This window comes from Apaloderma vittatum, unplaced genomic scaffold (assembly GCF_000703405.1).
Source record: "Apaloderma vittatum isolate BGI_N311 unplaced genomic scaffold, ASM70340v1 scaffold23731, whole genome shotgun sequence".
NCBI lineage: Eukaryota > Metazoa > Chordata > Aves > Trogoniformes > Trogonidae > Apaloderma > Apaloderma vittatum.
In genome coordinates, this window is record NW_009698849.1 from 2,548 (window position 1) to 19,394 (window position 16,847).

The 16,847-nt window shown below is 38.6% G+C and overlaps 1 protein-coding gene across 1 annotated transcript; it reads right to left on the minus strand.

Moving 5' to 3' along the window:
* Positions 1 to 548: 548 nt before the first annotated feature.
* CHP1 (calcineurin-like EF-hand protein 1) lies at positions 549 to 11,860 on the minus strand (the record flags this gene model as incomplete). Its single annotated transcript, XM_009878180.1, has 6 exons — positions 549 to 1,039; positions 2,330 to 2,452; positions 3,508 to 3,569; positions 4,428 to 4,555; positions 5,138 to 5,218; positions 11,788 to 11,860. Coding segments are annotated over 6 exons (521 nt in total), but the record flags the coding sequence as incomplete, so codon positions are not given.
* Between the last annotated feature and the right edge of the window lie 4,987 nt (positions 11,861 to 16,847).

Sequence of the window (16,847 nt, forward strand, 5' to 3'; positions counted from 1 at the left end):
TGTTTCATCGGGGGCAGTGACAGAACTATAAATCCAGATTTTGGCAGGATTCGTTTTCTTGATTTATTTACACTGGTAAATAAGTTTACAATTTCAGAGGCAAAACCACCCTGGTGAGAAGAGGGATCCTAGAGCAAAGCAACCCAAAGAGGGCACTTCATGGTCCACTGGCTGTTAAGCCTGCAAGCTACTCAAAGAAACAAGTTTCGGCATCTGCTACTGGAATAATTTAAGTGACTTAGTGTAGAGTTCCTATTCCTTTTGAGGACACCACAGCCTGTCTCCACCACAGATTCTTCTCTTGTTCCTGTGAATTCATCCCACAAAAAGTAAAATTTATTGAGAGTACTTTAAAGTACTCTAGGCTGTCATCGTACATTCAGTGCCAGTTGTACAGTGAAGCCACAGAAATTGAGACGTTCTCAAGTAAAAGGCAAATCGGATTTGGCAGCAGTGAAGAAACAAATCTGCAATGTAAAGAGCCAAAGAGGGGGGAAGATAAAAAAAGAGAGACATCTGTAATGTGGTGTTGCTACTGGAAGCAGAAATGAATCATTATCATTGCACTTTGTATTTGAGTAGATGCTTGTCTCCAACATGTTTCAGAGGGCGCTTCCTTGACATGTTCCCATTTTTCCATTCTCAGATTCAGAGCTCAGAAGAATCAGTTTGTAGATTACATAGCAGTACATACCGAGAGATTTTTGCTGAAACAGCAGTGCAGAAGGAGACAAGGGAGAAAGGGTAAAAAAAATTTTTTTTAAACAAGAAACAAACCACAACACTGCTTTCCAAGTTGCAGGGCAGCCATTTCCCTTTGTTCCTGACGCACAGGGAATGTTCACATTGGTAGAACAAAGCAAGGAGAGGCCGGAGACGTGTTGTATATGCACCAGTAGCAATGCTCTGGGGGGAAGGTGCTACAGAGAAAATGAAGTTCTATTCATTACACAGTAGGGGTAGAAAGGAATAGATTCTCCATCCATCAGTGAAGAAATCGAATGCTCATTTTCTGCTCTACATCCACCTTCTCCAAAACCTGCAAGAAAATTCAGAAATGGCTACTTAAGTTACTGTACATCTCTCCTACAACATTTCTTACTCTAATACAGAAGAAATAGGGAGGAACGTGGGATGTCTTCAATTTGGCACACCAGTCTTTCATCTAGACACTACTGCTGGTTTTCATTCTGGGCTAAGGTCCTTCCAAGGAAAGAAACTTCAGCCATTAAAGCTGGAAGAAGGCTGTCGACCAAAACGTAATTAATGCAGCTGCAGTCTGCCAACAGCCCAGAAAGGCTTGGATTCCCAAAATTAGATTGTGTGGGAATGCACAGCCAGGAAACAGATGGGAAAACAGAGTAGAGGAAGGGACATGAGCAGTCATTGAAGAGCTAAAATAAAAAACCACAGCATTACTAACACAGAACATTGAAAAACTGGGGTGGCAACTTCATTCACCAAATTGCTATTAACACTGAGGCTGCTCCCGGCAGCAGACTTCTGTGTTCCAAGATTAGAGTAATTTAAGTTTGAAAAGACCTCTGGAAGTCTTTTAGTCCAACTGCTTCAACTCCTACTTAAAGCAGGGCCAGCTAGATCAGGTTGCTCACAGCCTCATCCAGTTAAGTTTTACACATATCTCCAAGGAAGGAGGTTCTAAGTCTTCAGCAGCTATGACCATCCTCTTCATAAAATTTTTTTCTTATAGCTAACCACAGTATCTCAGGTTGCAATTTGTTTCTGTTGCCTTCTGTCTTGGATGTGGACAAAGACAGGACAAGTCTGGCTCCTCTTGTCAGTAACATCCCATTAGGTAGCTGAAATTGTTCTGCTGTAGGACAACTTTCTCCACTGACTATATGTCATCTCCTTACTATCCCTTATTTCTAAGTAAGAAAATATGTAATTCTCAGGACTAGAGCTAGGAACTTTAATACTGATATTAATTGTGTCACTAACAGGTAAAATCTGCAAGTGAAAACTGATCGGCACAATTCTAGCAGCAGAATGACTCTGTTTTAACTGTGCTAGTCAGACTACTTGTGGAGAAAGAAGTAGTTGCAAAAGAAAAAAGTGAAAATGCTGCAGTACATTCATGGCTGTAGCTTATGCAAGAGCATGAATAAATATATGGACTAATTATTAGTACCCTGATGGTATTTAAAAATTAAGAAAAAAGCCACAACCAACTAAATCCTGACAAGGGAAGAAGGAGCTTTGCCCAAATGCAGGCAGGACTATGTGAAACAACTTCTTCTCTGTTTCCATTTGCATTTAAGTCTGAATGACTTGCCCATTACTGAGCAGTTCCCCTTAGTTTACCAACCTTTACAAACTCTGCGAAGGAGATGGCACTATCTCCATCTTGATCAGCTTCCTGAATTGTCCTGTCAGCAATGCTGCCCAGCTGCTCATCCGAAATGTTTACACCAACCATCATCCGTAATACCTGTAACACACAGAAGTCTTCAGATTTTATTTTTTTAAAATAAGAAAACAAAATATAGAAACAGAATTATTCTTAGTGTTGTTTTTCTCATGTATGCTGTCATAATAACACCATACAAGAACAACCTGTGGAGGATTTCCACAGAAGTGGTTTCTAAACAGATTTTGTTTTGTCCTTTGTACATAAAGGCTTTCAGGAAATACAGCTTCCTTTTGTGGCCACCTTTGGCAAAGAATCCTGCTTTTTCATGAGGCAGCAGGAAGAGACAGAAGAATGAGGAGAAGCTTTTGGAACTAGGAATAAGTTTTGTTCCAATGCTTTTGTCAATTTTTTCCCCACAAAACATACCAACACTTGACTGAGTATCTGCTGTTTGAGATAGCTGCTTACAAGAATCTCATTAGTACAGGATCAAGTGGTAACTGCCATTACTCTCTACAGTTGGTAAAGCATTTTCTGTGCAGAGAGAAGAGGGCAGTTTGAGTCAAGAGCAAATCCTCATCCTGCATCAGGAACCACAAATTGCCATGTCTACTTCCCAGGATTAGTAGTATGTAATTACTCCTAGTTCAAGCCTAGTTTCATATATATGCAGCACTGGTGAACTTTGATTACCTTTGCTGCAATTTCAGGAAGTTTTATTCTATTGAGAGGATGCACAGAGCATCAGGCAAACAACCCAATCCACCTCAAGGCTTGCCCTGTGAAGTCCTGTTAGCAGCACAATTTTGGAAGTTACAGAAGGTAGTTCTTTAGGAGCTTAGTGTATTTGTTGGATATTTAGGGATCATTTCCAATAAGATCTGCTTAGCCCAGCGCTCCAGTTTAAATTTGAATCTAGCATACTCAGTCTTGATAGAACAGCCTAGGCTGCCAAATGAGATTAAATTCTCGTACCATATCTAAAGCTTTAACCTAGAGATAAGCAATTAGCCACCCAATTCCTTCAGGAGTTCTTTTGAGAAGACTGTTGTAACTCCCCTCTCTTCATTCTAAATGGGTGAGAAGTCATACAGAAGGTCATGATGGAGCCAAAGGAGCTCTGTGCTATTTACCTGAAGAAGCTCATCCCTGGAAATTTTATCATCTTTATCTAGATCATATAACCGAAAAGCAACTGCAGGGAAGAAAAGAACAAACAGTTTAATTAAAGTGCCATTATTTTTCTGCATATCAATACACCCATCTAAAAAAAAATAATAAAATTATGTATTCATAAATTATTTTACGAGAATTAGCTCAGTGTTTTAATTCACCATAAAATTAATGTTTTTACCACATACAGGAATAACACTATCACCAAGAAGTGTGTGTGTGTGGGGAATCTTACTTAAGCACTCAGGATGAGTACTTTCAGAAGCACTCTGCTTGTAGAGGTATTTCTTCAAAGCCCTAAAGTCCTGTAATTATCAGTAAGATACAGTCAATCCTTTAACTTCAGAGCCAATGGTTTTTACATTACCATTCATTCTCTTTGACTATATTCAGGATGAGAGATTGCAAAAAAATTTCAAGTGCTCTGAAGACTGTTGCCAACTTTGATTAGTGAACAAGAGCATTCTGCTCATATACTCTAGGCAGACGTCCAAATACGGAAGAAAGTACTCAGTTGAAGGTGAGGAAGAAGTACTATATTCTATGGAAGACTGGTGAAAGAAGCAGAAAAACCCATATGGGATGTGGCTTCTAAACCTGAAATAACTTTGGATGGAAATCATTTCATAACACTTGTTATGAGACATTTAGAAAAGCATATACATTACTAAAGATTCAACCGATTTCACCAAATTCCAACACAAGAATGGATCAACTGTTGACATTCTGAACAGGTAAGCTTTCAACTTAATTTAAAGAGTGATGTATTAGAGGCTATCATTGCACAGGGAATTACTCCAAGCCCCTTCATTCCGTTCCCAGAAAAAAACAAACAAAAAAGAAAAATAATTGCTTCTATAGGGAGATTCATGTTTCTTACAGTGGAGCTTGTTACTTCGGCTGTTCAGTGGTTCTGGTCCATTCTGGTCTTTGCTCTTTTCATTATCTTCTATGGGTCGGAAGTGGGCCAACGTCCTCATGAATCCACGGAAATTCACCTGGTCCTCTCTGCATAAGAATTTCAGCAACTGTGTTTTAGCACATCTTACAGAAGTTCTTTATTTCAGTAGAGTATGAAAGTAACAGCTAAAGCATTAACACCACACAGATGCTTCCACTCCCACCTCCCCAGAGTTTGGCTGCCTATGCTCACAAACCTAGCTCTAATACTGTGCAGCTGCAACCTGGGATCATGCTGTTGTGAAGCATGATGTGTTAAAAATAAATATATACAGATATATATTAGTATTGCTACAAGCTTGCTTTAAGAACCAAAGTCCATACATGCCCTTGACTTTCTTTAGAAGTGTTCAGTAGCATAGCAAGAAGGGTGGAAAACTGTGACACGAAGCCTGAATTTGTCAATGCACAAAGCACACTGAACTCTTGTAAGGTTATGAAGTGCTTCTCATTATAGAATGAAAAGATGCTGAGGAAACAATGTGCCCATACGCATTTAATGACAAGCCTGAGGTGTTCAGTTATTAGTAAATTCAAATTCTGTGCTTTAACTACCAGCATTTCACTCTCATCTTCCGACAAACTACTTATTTTTGTGCCTGCTTACAAATTCAGTCCACTGAAACTCACCCTTCGGGAAAGAAGGCATTGATAATTCTGTCTCCCAGGGGATTGATGGCAAGCTCTGGAATCCGCTGGAAGTCTTCACGGCTAAGTAAAGTGAGAACACAAGAAGTCTGCATAAAGTTGAAGTCAGAGGAGAAAGTTGCTTAAAAAGAATGCACAGTAAACATATTCGTTGGCTTCTATTTCTGCAGTAAAAAACACTTGGTGGTTTTTAAAATGTAACCCTGTAAATCATGTTCTCTCTCTGACTAATGGCACAAAACCAAAGGCAATTCCGAGCCTGTATTACATTACACACTAGCAGCGTTCATTTATCATGTTAGCAGCACTTCTCAGATGCGCACATTGTTCGTGCTAGAAACCTTCCTGTACTGCTGCCAACAGTTCACAATTCAAAGAAAGGAAAGCTTCTGAAATGTCTTTGAAGGGGAATATGGCTTCAAAAGGAAAATGAGCCTGTTTTGGGGTGGGGTTTTTTTGTACCGAATCATATGACTTGGCAAGATTTTTCCAGACTACCCCATTCCAGATTCTGGGACACCACTATACTCCTCCAAACACACCACAGGTGTTCTACATATTATAACAGAATTATTTTGTTTAATGTCAAAACTTTAGATGTTATTAAACATGCCAAATTTCAGATTATTTTAGCTTCAACCAAGTAACACCCTCTTTTAAAGTAGTAAATTTAGATTTTGACAGGGGCCTGTGCACTAGCTGTATGCAATTTCACCAGTACACTGCAAATACCCCCTGCTCTTACCCTTTCTGCCCATGATCATACGTACACACTATAGGATAAACATAGCTATGCTTCCATTGTTACGACTTTTTATGATCTGGAAGACATCACAAGCTGTGCTGATGTAAACACGTCTGAGATCAGTATGACATGAACTCAGGGCTCATTCTATTATTAGAGTTGCACTAGTAAATTTTCTTTTATTTCAACCTAATAGAATGTCACTGACAGGAAAGTGAGTTAATCTTGGTGTGAATACTTCAGTCTACAGCTTTGTTTGGGGTTAGTTTTATTTGGTTTCTTTCCCTCCCTTGCCTAAAATAGAGCACAGCTATTTATCAGTTAGTACAAGATGTACGCCATAGTCATTTAGATTTTAAATTGCAAAGGTAAGAGGAATAGGGTAAGGCTGTAAAAAAAAAAATTTAATTCCATCTGGATGCATAACTTGACATTTCCTACCCAGTCTCCAGAAATACTAGCAATTCCCTTCAAGTCAAATACAGCTCTGCTGTTTTTGAAGTTTGGATCAAGGTCTCTAACACGGTTACTAAACGTTTGCTACTTCTGAAACCTATGCTCACTAAACGAATCAGCAACACGTTTAATTCATTATGCTATTACATCAAGAAACTGGCAGAGTAAAGTAAACATGATCAGATTTTGAGATTATTTAAGTATACCAACCTTTTCTCATGCTGTGATCTTACAGAGAGAAGGAAAAAAAAAAGAACTGGCTAACCTTATTACTAGTCTGGTCTGGGAAAGGCACAGAAGCAAGACGTTCTAGTTTTACCTGTGTTCTAAAGCACTCCTTGCACCCAGTCACAACAGGGCACTGCTAAGAGTCCCAATTACAATACATCTGTTAAAACATCGTTAAACTGTTTGACCTTCTAATGGAGCAAACTGACCATATTTCTAAGCTATCCCAACAAACTTCTGCTCCGACCAGCTCTGAATTATTTTTTAATAGGCACAGTTAACATCTGTGTAACGTGATCTACTTGTTACCTGACCCTTGAGGACTGCTGCATTTTAAGCTATAGCCAAAAGGCAAAGTATGCATTAGCAATTTAGGCAGGAGGTGCAGTGATGTGGAACCCTATGTCCTAGTAACAAAATTTTAACAACAGGACTTCAGTGTCAATGCTAACATTTACAAGCCAAGAACAATGGCCTCTCATTTGGAGCAAAATCCCAATGCTTCAGAGTGTTTTTTTTTTCTTGTGTATCACTATTTCTTAGTATTGAGCCTCAATTTACACTTGGCATTTCAGCCTCCACTTATTCTGCTTTCTAACAGGAGATTAACAATTAACCATAATTAACTCCCCAGGTTTCAAATCTCTTTGTCCTGTCATTATCAGGATTGCAGTAGACCATTTTTGCTTATTAAGAGCACATTACCGAGTGAGTGTTATAATTGAAACAGCTCTAACAGCCATAAGGAAAGAAACGAATGCGTGATGTAAGTTATTCTCCACTTTATAAACTAAGGCTTCCTCTGCAGTAATTAGGGACCAACTTCACCTTACAGGAAATTCAATGCCCTCTACTTCTCCTGTGTTACTGTGCCATAGCTCTTCCCAGGAACCTGGCCTCTACTAAATCCTTGCTTAAATATAACACGCAAAGCAGCCTTTAACTGCATGTTATCATTATGTTTATGATATGTGCCAGTGCATCATGCTTAGACATACTTTGTAGTAAGGAATTCGTAGATTCTAAGTGAGACAAGTATTTCTAAGCATGAGCTTACCTTCCAAGGCACACACTGTACCCCAAAGGCTGCAAGAAACATACTGGCCCCTTTTTTTCTTCCATTATTTCTGGTAGTTCATCCTTCTTTTACTTTTAGACAGTAGCAAAGAGTACTGTTCCCAGTACTCTCTACAGGGATGAGGAGGGTAGGGCTACCTAGAGCTAAGGGAAAGTAGAACAACAGAGGGAAAACAAGTCATATGTGAAACAGAAGTAGCAAAGGAAAGTAAAAATGTGCAGAGGATAGAGGTAACAAGAAATTATTTGAAAAAGGGAAATAATTAAAAGTAGTAAGGTGTTTCATGTGAGATGGTCAAACAAATTTAAGAGGTTACTACTGCTCCCTTCCCTTACTACCATTAGCTTTGTCACTCATGAAACTTTCTGGTGGTCTAATGTTATCTCACTAACCTGCAGAAAAGCATCCCACCTTCCTCCTCCCCATCCTTGCAATTAGCTTTCTATGGAATTAGCAGCTTGAAGCAGTTCAAAAGACCTCAAAAAAAACCCCTAACAGCACCATGGCTGAGAAAGAGGTGCCGAGAGCCTGGAAAAACGATAGGGAGGGAGGATGGATATCCTCCTCTTTCACAGCTGTGTCAGCCATCTCATCCAACTTCATTCTTAAGCGTGTTCTACGTAAATTGTAGACGTCACCTAACTATCAGAGGAGTAACTGGTTTATAAACATTAGGCCAAGAAGTGTGCTAAAGGTAAAGATGGTAAAGAACAAATGTTTCAGGTTTCACAATTTAGATGTAGCTATGGCCATCCAAGGGAATCAGCCTTTTGTTTTGGCAGCTCAGGATTTCACAATATTGAAATCAAAGGTGAAATGAATTTTCAAAGGAACAGTTCTGTTCTGGCGTTTACAATCTGGTGTCATTCAAGTGGTGCAAGTCTGAGGAAGCTTATTTGTTTCATTTATGAAAAGTGAAGCTACGCTAACATACACCATTTTTTCTACACTTCTAAAGCACTGCTAAGAGTTAATCAGTAATGACAGCTGTAGTCATTTAGAGGATAAAAAAAAAACAAACCACACACACAAAACAGGGCATATGAAGTTTTGCCTCCATCAACACTCTTTTCTTACATTTCATTTATGTAACTCTGTAAAGATAAACTACCTTGAAACTGCACATAGGTACACTGGGTAGAAACATCTAGTTAGGAAAGATTTCAGATTTGGACTATAGTTTTGGAATGAGCTACCCATCTTCTCTAACCACCAGGATTAATCATCATCTACTAGATCTTCTGTACAAGGTGCTCTTTACCTTGCCCATTTTTAGTACATAGATAAGAAGTACCTCTTCTTCAGAAGCATGGTACACAAAGATTTATTTCATGCCATAAAGAACTGCCTAACCCTTCTTTTCCCAGTCATAGTCACATGAGGGATTTCTGTCACGTGTGATTCGCAAGTCAAAGGTAGAGGTCATCCCTACGGAAACAATCATTCCTGCTCACAGGAAAACATGCCTCCTAACCCACACAGAGGTAGGAAGAAACATTTTGCTTGCCTCCAAGGAGCAAATTCTCTTTGTTGGTATTTCAGAAACCCTCATTTATGACTTTCCAGGATGTAGTTCTTACTTTCCCCTCGTTGTTGTTTTGGTTTTTGTTGTGGTTTTTTTTTCCCCAAGAAGTAGTTTTCCATTACTTAAACCTAATGGTTTCCACATATTGTGGGTGCCAGGACAGGTTTCAAAAATCGAACGCCACTAAGTCTGCCATGTTTGGGAGCAGTCTAGGCTCAGAGGCCAAGGCTGCAAGTTAATGGATCACAGTTTACATAGTTGCTGGGATTTTCCAAATGAACTTCACTTCCTTTCCCAAGTACCACATAACTATCAACAATGAAAGTCAAACTCCTCCTGATACAAAACACTGTGAAACTGAGCGTTGCACAACGGATATCCATGGCATATTTAATTAATTACGCCTCTTACATAAACCGAGTATGATGGCTTTGAATTTTAGACAAACTTTCTGGACTCAGCAGGTGAATCTGAAGTTGGAGGGAAGAATTGAGGAACAATCTGTGCGAGTTCAAATTGCACTACACTGGCAGTCATCACCTTTAGTCTTCACTGAAGACTAAACTCATACACAAAGTGTGAAGAGGCTGATAGTGTTCTTTTTCAAGTAATTTAATTTTGACACTTGAGTAGTATTAACCTTACCTACAATATCATCAGCTGATCTGTATGTCACAATTGACAACTAGCCAATCCTACAATTTAGGATACATTGGCTTTGGTGCCAAAGTGGGCCTACGAAGTTCCTGCCCATCCCATCCCAGAAAATTGTTTCCACACCCACAATTCTTTTTGTCATCCTTTCAGCTATGCAAGTCCAGATATTTACAGTACAACTACAGTTCAGATCACTGGAGTCAGTCCGTCACCTCTACAAACCAAAAGGGGAGGGGGAATGTTTTTAACCAAAAGTAATCACTCAGTAGTCCTGTTCACAGTACAGCTCCATAATCAATTAAATGTTAACTGAGAAGTCAGCAATTTGTGGCACCAGAAGGAACTGCGTATTTCCTTCAGGAAAGGAAGCTGCAGTAAGCTGGCAGTACTGCCAAAGTCAGTGTATCTTAAAACTTGTCACCTTCATCTTCCAAGTAGTGGCTCCAGCTTCAAAATTAGGTTGGTTTATAGGTAGGACTAGCTTTTATAGGTTTATAGTGCACCATACAATCACATTTCGCAAGATCATATATAGAAACCTGGGTCATCGCTGAATCTATGTTTATTTGGTTTGACTGGGCCAGAGTCGCTACGAAAAAAAATTAAAAACACCAAACACCTCCAGCCAGCCAGGCCCTGTATACTATGTTAAAAGAAGATCCCTTTCCTCTTCCTATTTTCTCCTGCATTCTCTCCAGCTTTGCTGTACACTGCTTCTGGCATATGAGGCTATATGGCGAATAGGAAACCGATCGGATTCCTTTCTTCTTGTTTTACTGGCAAGTTTTCAAAGCTCCTGGTTAGTTTCCAAGGAGGAGCCTTGAGTACCAGCACCAATAGAAAAGCAACAGGCTCTCAGCGGCAGTATGGTCTTCAACCAACTATGCTGGGTGTAAAATTGCACGCCTGGTGCAATCATGGACAGCTCTGATTTGTCATCTGTTTCAATAATATTAATGTAATTTTTAGGCAACTTCAAAAGAATAATAAGCAATTTAAAACAATCATAATTCATAATTAGTTCAGTAAATAAAGAGTAACCCAATACCAACACACAATACAAGACTGTGGAAGGCTAGAGAACAAAGACAGCAGGCAGAGACATATTTTAACAGGCAATCATCCCCCTAGAGTTTATGCTTCAGTTAAGAATACTCTTTCCAGCAGACTCAGTCCATCAAGGTGAAAAACATCTTGCAGATAAAGCTTAAGCCTCATCTTTATTTAACTGAGTTGTAAGAAACTAGTTCACTTCTTTAGTTTTCAGATTGTAGACAGAAAGCAAACACTTTGAAGGTCTTATCCTGCACTACTACTTTCAAGAATAAAATGTGCATTTGTTTAGTCAGTGACTCGGTTCCAGCTCTTTCTTTTTACTTCCAAGCATACTGAAAGACATGGGTATTCAACAAGAGATGCAAAGTTAAGAATAGTACAGGGCTTGGAGATCAAAGTAGTGTTAAAAGACACTGGGTATCGGAAATAATTAAGAGCCCATGCTCCTCAAAATATAAATCATTTGTTTAATATGAAAGCCAAGATTAAATCAACATAGTGGAACCACTCTTGTAATAATTATCAGAAGTAACATATAAAGAAAAGTAAGAAATAATCTAAAAACATGGTTTAACATTTCTGAACATTTGTTGTAAGATCCTAAACACTAATTCTGACCTTTCCTGCATTAACTGCTACAAACCTTCAGCACTGCAGTAAAGACAATTGGTATTTAGAGCACCGCAGTTCAACAATCAGATTTCCCCTGACCTTTCATAAAAGAGAACAAACTTGAATGTCCATGCAAACAGTAGGTATGACAGAACCTGTTATAATAACCTCACTGATTCACCGTATGAGTAAAACACGCAGGCATTCTGCAACAGCAAGTCACCATTACAGGTATGTGTCAATGTCAGGACAGCTGAATTAGTGACGATACCCACCTAAGAGTGCCATTTTCTCCTTTGTCTAGGCTGGTGAAGCGACTGTACAAGCGGGTGATTTGACTGTGGGAGACTGAAGAAGAAAAAAAAACAAAACCCACAAATCAGCATGTCAATGATTCCTCACAGACATCATTACACCGAATTACTCTGTTGTTGCAGGAAGATGTATTTGAAAAAAAAAAAAGACAGAATAAGTTCAATTGGAAGCACATAGCAATCAGCATCTTAGGGACTTCATGAACTGGAAATTGCATATTAACATTCAAGAATCCACAAATAAGATAATTCTTCAAAAATCTAACTCTGCCTTCTACCCATTTATCTTTTTGGTCTCTAACATTCTTTGGTTAACTGATTCAGTAAATCACAATTAAAAAGAAAAAAAATAAATACGTGATTCCCAGTCCCACTATTTCCCTTAATTCCTTCACGGCTAGAAATAATCTGGACACAGCCTCCAGTAATGACCTCTACACTATTCATGACACCACAGACCTCTGCTGTGGTATCTTCCCTTCTCTTTTGCTCACCGCTACTCCGGTTATTTTTTTGCATCCAAAGATGGAAAGTGTACTCAGTTTCCCTGCATATGGAAAATGGTCAGAGAAACTTTACACCTGATTTTTCTTCCATTATAGAACTACCTGAATCTAAACAGCTTGTTCATGTGGGGTTCATTAAATGCACCCTTCTCTGTTGCTTACCACTACTCCGGTTATTTTTTTTCCATCCAAAGATGGAAAGTGTACTCAGTTTCCCTGCATATGGAAAATGGTCAGAGAAACTTTACACCTGATTTTTCTTCCATTATAGAACTACCTGAATCTAAACAGCTTGTTCATGTGGGGTTCATTAAATGCATTTCCAGGCCTCTATAGGACATTTACTTAAAAATTAAAAAGCCTACTTCCAAGAAAGTTCAGGAGAGAGATGGGACACAAAGGAAGGAGAAAGAAAGTTAGCGCAGACTTTTTAAATGTGCAATCCGAAACAGAAATTCCAAAGCCTACATTAGGCTTAGCATCATAATGTCAACATCACCGTAGTAGACGACACAAAGTACAAGACATCTACATCTTTAGATCAGTCCATGATGGGAGTAGGTTAAATCTCTCTAGAGTTACAATTCCTCTAACACTAAAAGAATGTCCTACAGAACATCTTGGCTTTTCAGAGCCTCTTCAGATAAAGTTAATAAATACAAGAAATAAGACTGAATTGAATTTTAATGTTTACTCAGTAAAGGTGTGATTTTCTACAATGCTGAACCAGGACGTAGTGTGATTTTCAGATTCAATTGTTTTAAAAGCATTCACCAGCACATGCACAATGCTTTTGTTCCTTGCTAAAACTTATTTTTTATTTGGGAACAGTTTGCACAGTAGTTGTCTGAACTGTGACAATCAAGGCAAATTTATTTTTTCATGTTTGATCTCTCTCAAGACTATTTGTTTAGGTTCAACTGTTCCCTCATCTAGGATAACCAGCCAGCAACTGCCTTTCCTCCCCCTTCTCCCCGTCTCCTCAGCAACTTTCATTCTTTACATAGGGTTGGGCATTTTGCTCAGTTCCACTTAAGGCAACTTCTCTACAATCAGATGGGGCACCTTGCTCAATTTCAAATTAAGTAACACACACATAGAAAGTAGGCACCAGTATTTTAAAGAGTTTGAAATGTTGCATTTTTGTTTTAGTGTTTTAGATATGATATGCAGTAACAACAGTTGCTGAGGAAAGGAGAATAGCCTGGGGTTACATCTCCCATACGAGGCCCTATACTCCTGCTCCTCCCTGGAAAGAAAGAGGGTGATAAGAATTTACTCAGCTACCGTTTCCAAACTAATGTCAGCAACTCCATTTTTGGAATATCTCCATAACAGCTATTATGTGATAAATAGTATGTAGCTACTGAGAGCAGAAGTGTTTTTGTTAACAGCATACTAGACAAAAAGCATTGTCATAGCTATATGAGGAAAGAAGATGATTCAGGTCCACTTCTGTATTCTTTCATAATTTCCTTTTTGGGTCTCATCCCTCACAAAAGCTGCATCACTAGATACTTTTCAGAGCAGTCTCACGCAAAACCACAGGAGAACCAGAAACAAGACGTGCAATTTATGACTGCTCCTTAAAATCAAAGGTTAAGGCTTAAAACTAGCTGAAGCATAATTTTATCTACGCTGCTACCCCAAGGTCCTTCTAAAAATTTAAGTCAAGACTTCTAGAATAGGAGCTGTACCCCCTATTTTACTTCTGTTAAATCATGAGAAAGTCTTTTTCAATTCGATAGTCTGACACTCATCTAGAATGTTAGCATCAACTGACATATACACGCCATACTCAGATACTTAGAAAATATATAAATATCAATCAGAAAATCTATCACCTGTTATCACTAAAATATTTTTTTTCCTAAATTCCAATATGAGCATTTGTTTGTTATTAATTCTTAGGTAGACTGCTTCAAAGCCTGAGAATAAAGGGTGTGAACCAAATAGTTTGAATACTGTTACATTCCAATGGCTTTTTAAAAGCCTGCAACAGAATGCAGACAAGCAACATTTTGGGTGGTTCATCTGTGTCTTACAGTTGTTAAGTGAAATACAAAAGCAATTAGGACTACTTGATGAGGTTTCTTTCAGCCTCAAATTTCAAAATGTTTATATGCAAATAATTTCCATACATCGTCACATAAGATAAAGGGCTGCTAACTTCAGGCTTAGCAGCACCTGTTACTGAGAACTTGATGGACATGCTTTGTCACTAAGTAGAGGTTTTAGTGGACACATTATTCCCTAGTTCTTGGAAACGTTACCTTTGCAGAGGTTTCTAAACTTACTAGGCTAAGAAGTGGTTTTGACCACGATTAAAAAAACCCCACCAAACAAACAAAAAAAAAAACAAACACACAAAAAAACAACTTTAACACAAACTTAGATTTCATTCAAGAGATTAAGTGCCATTGCATGGCTTTTGAAAGGCTATGCTTCAAGTCCCCTAAAAGGTATCTTTTTAATCTGTTCAGCTAAAGAACATGAACATATGGTTTATCAGTCACGTTAGTATTGTTAGCTATTCAGTTTTATGCTACAGGAAACTGAACAAGAGAAAAGTTGTATAATCCCATAGTTGAACTCTAATCAGTTAAGCATTCTGTTCAGTGCTTCATATTTACCCCAGATGAACTGAACAAGTCATGTTTCACAGAAAGGAAGCCAAAAAGAGAATCCTTAGGAGCACTTACCAGAACATCAACTACAAACGGACATGCAGTACTGCCAAATTGTTTCATGTCTACAAAGTCCCTTCCTCAAACTCTTTAGTAGTTAAAAAAGTCATCAGCATCAAGTTTTCAAGAAGCCAGATACTCTACTCAGTAACACTAACTTAGCATTCTCCCTGTGAACCTTGCTCCAAATAAACCAGCGTCCTGTTTTCTTTGTTTCCTACCTCGCACCTTGCATAAATATTTGCACCTATATGAAGTGTGTAACAGTGCTAAAAGCTTGGTGGAATTTTCCATCTATCTAGAGAAGCATAAGAGGCAGAGGAAAATCACATTCCCAGACTGTGGTTACAGGCAGGAGGGGGGCAAATAAATAAAAGGCTTGATAAAGTCAATGAGACACACCGCTATGACCTACAAGCAAGCGTGAGTCAGAGATCAGCAATGCTTGATTAACAAAATGGTAATATAAAACCGAGCAGTAAAAACACAGGAAAATGAGCCAAACTCGGGCCACAAAGCTTAACACCTGATGAACACAACCTTAACCTCTCCACATTGAAGGTATAATTAAAGCATTTAGAGGCTAAACAGAGCTGAGTGGTCTTACTGCTTAGAACACCCACAGAGCCATCTTAATGATATTTATTTAACTATAATGTAAGTAAAATTCTAGGAATAAAATACCACTGACAGTAAATCAAATATTAGCATGAGGAAAAAAGTAAAGCCTTTTGGAAGAACATTCCTGATTTGGCGTTTGGTTTTTAGAGGATCCTTATAAATGATGTGAGGTTACATTTACTCTACAATCTTTGTGATTAAAAAGAAAAAAAAAAAAACAACCCACAAAAAAATCCCAAACAAACACTAAGTTCTGGCTGGATAAGCAAACTTTGACATTCTTACTTGTTTACCATGGCCTTCCCATAGAAGGTTCCCTTGACAGGTGGAAAAAGGAGCATGGAAACTATGTTAACTCACTCAGCTGTCCATTACACTAGCCAGCACTGTCTTAATTTTCTTCCGCTCCTTTTCTGTAGCCACCCATTTTCCCAAGAAAAATAAACTATCATCTAAAATGAATATATTTCCACTGGAAAAAAAACCCCCATATTTTCATGTAGCAAGAACACAGCAAGCATAAGCAGGAGAAAAATGTGATCTGGGAATACCTGGAAGGGGAGGGGGGCAAACAGTAAAGTGATACCTATGACATTATGATCTCCCCTCTTCAGCTAGTTCAGAGAGTGCCTTCCGTTTATTATCAGTATTTGCTAAAATTCTCCCACAGGCAACCATTCTATCAGCCAAATTAATAACTCGGGGTTTTACCTTTATGTTTATGGAGAACAACTCAAACAAATACAATATGGTAAAGAAGCTACATACTATAGTCCAGCTTTGGATTTAAAATGCTGAACTAATTGCTGACTAGCTCTCACATAATTGCTGGCTAGTGCAGAAACTGTCACTTTTTTTTTTTTTAGACAACCATACCCAAGTGTCAGAAGTTACGTTACCTCCTTTATGTTTTAAATGCCACTCAGCATTTATTCTGAATGCCCTTAAGGCAACTCTGCTGACAGCCTATGAAACAAATAACATTTGGAAGAAATTTACTATGCAAACTATACAACAGAGAGCTTTTTCAGGTTAAGAACAGCTGCTGGAGAGAATGTCCAGCACCCGAAACAGAGAGAAAGAAGCCTTCAAATTCCAGTTATCTCTGACCCAATGAGGACAGGAAGAGCACTGCTTCCCTCCTTTCCTACTCAGGTCTCGCTGCCGTTGTACGGCCGATCTTCACCCCCCTAAGCCACAGTAATGT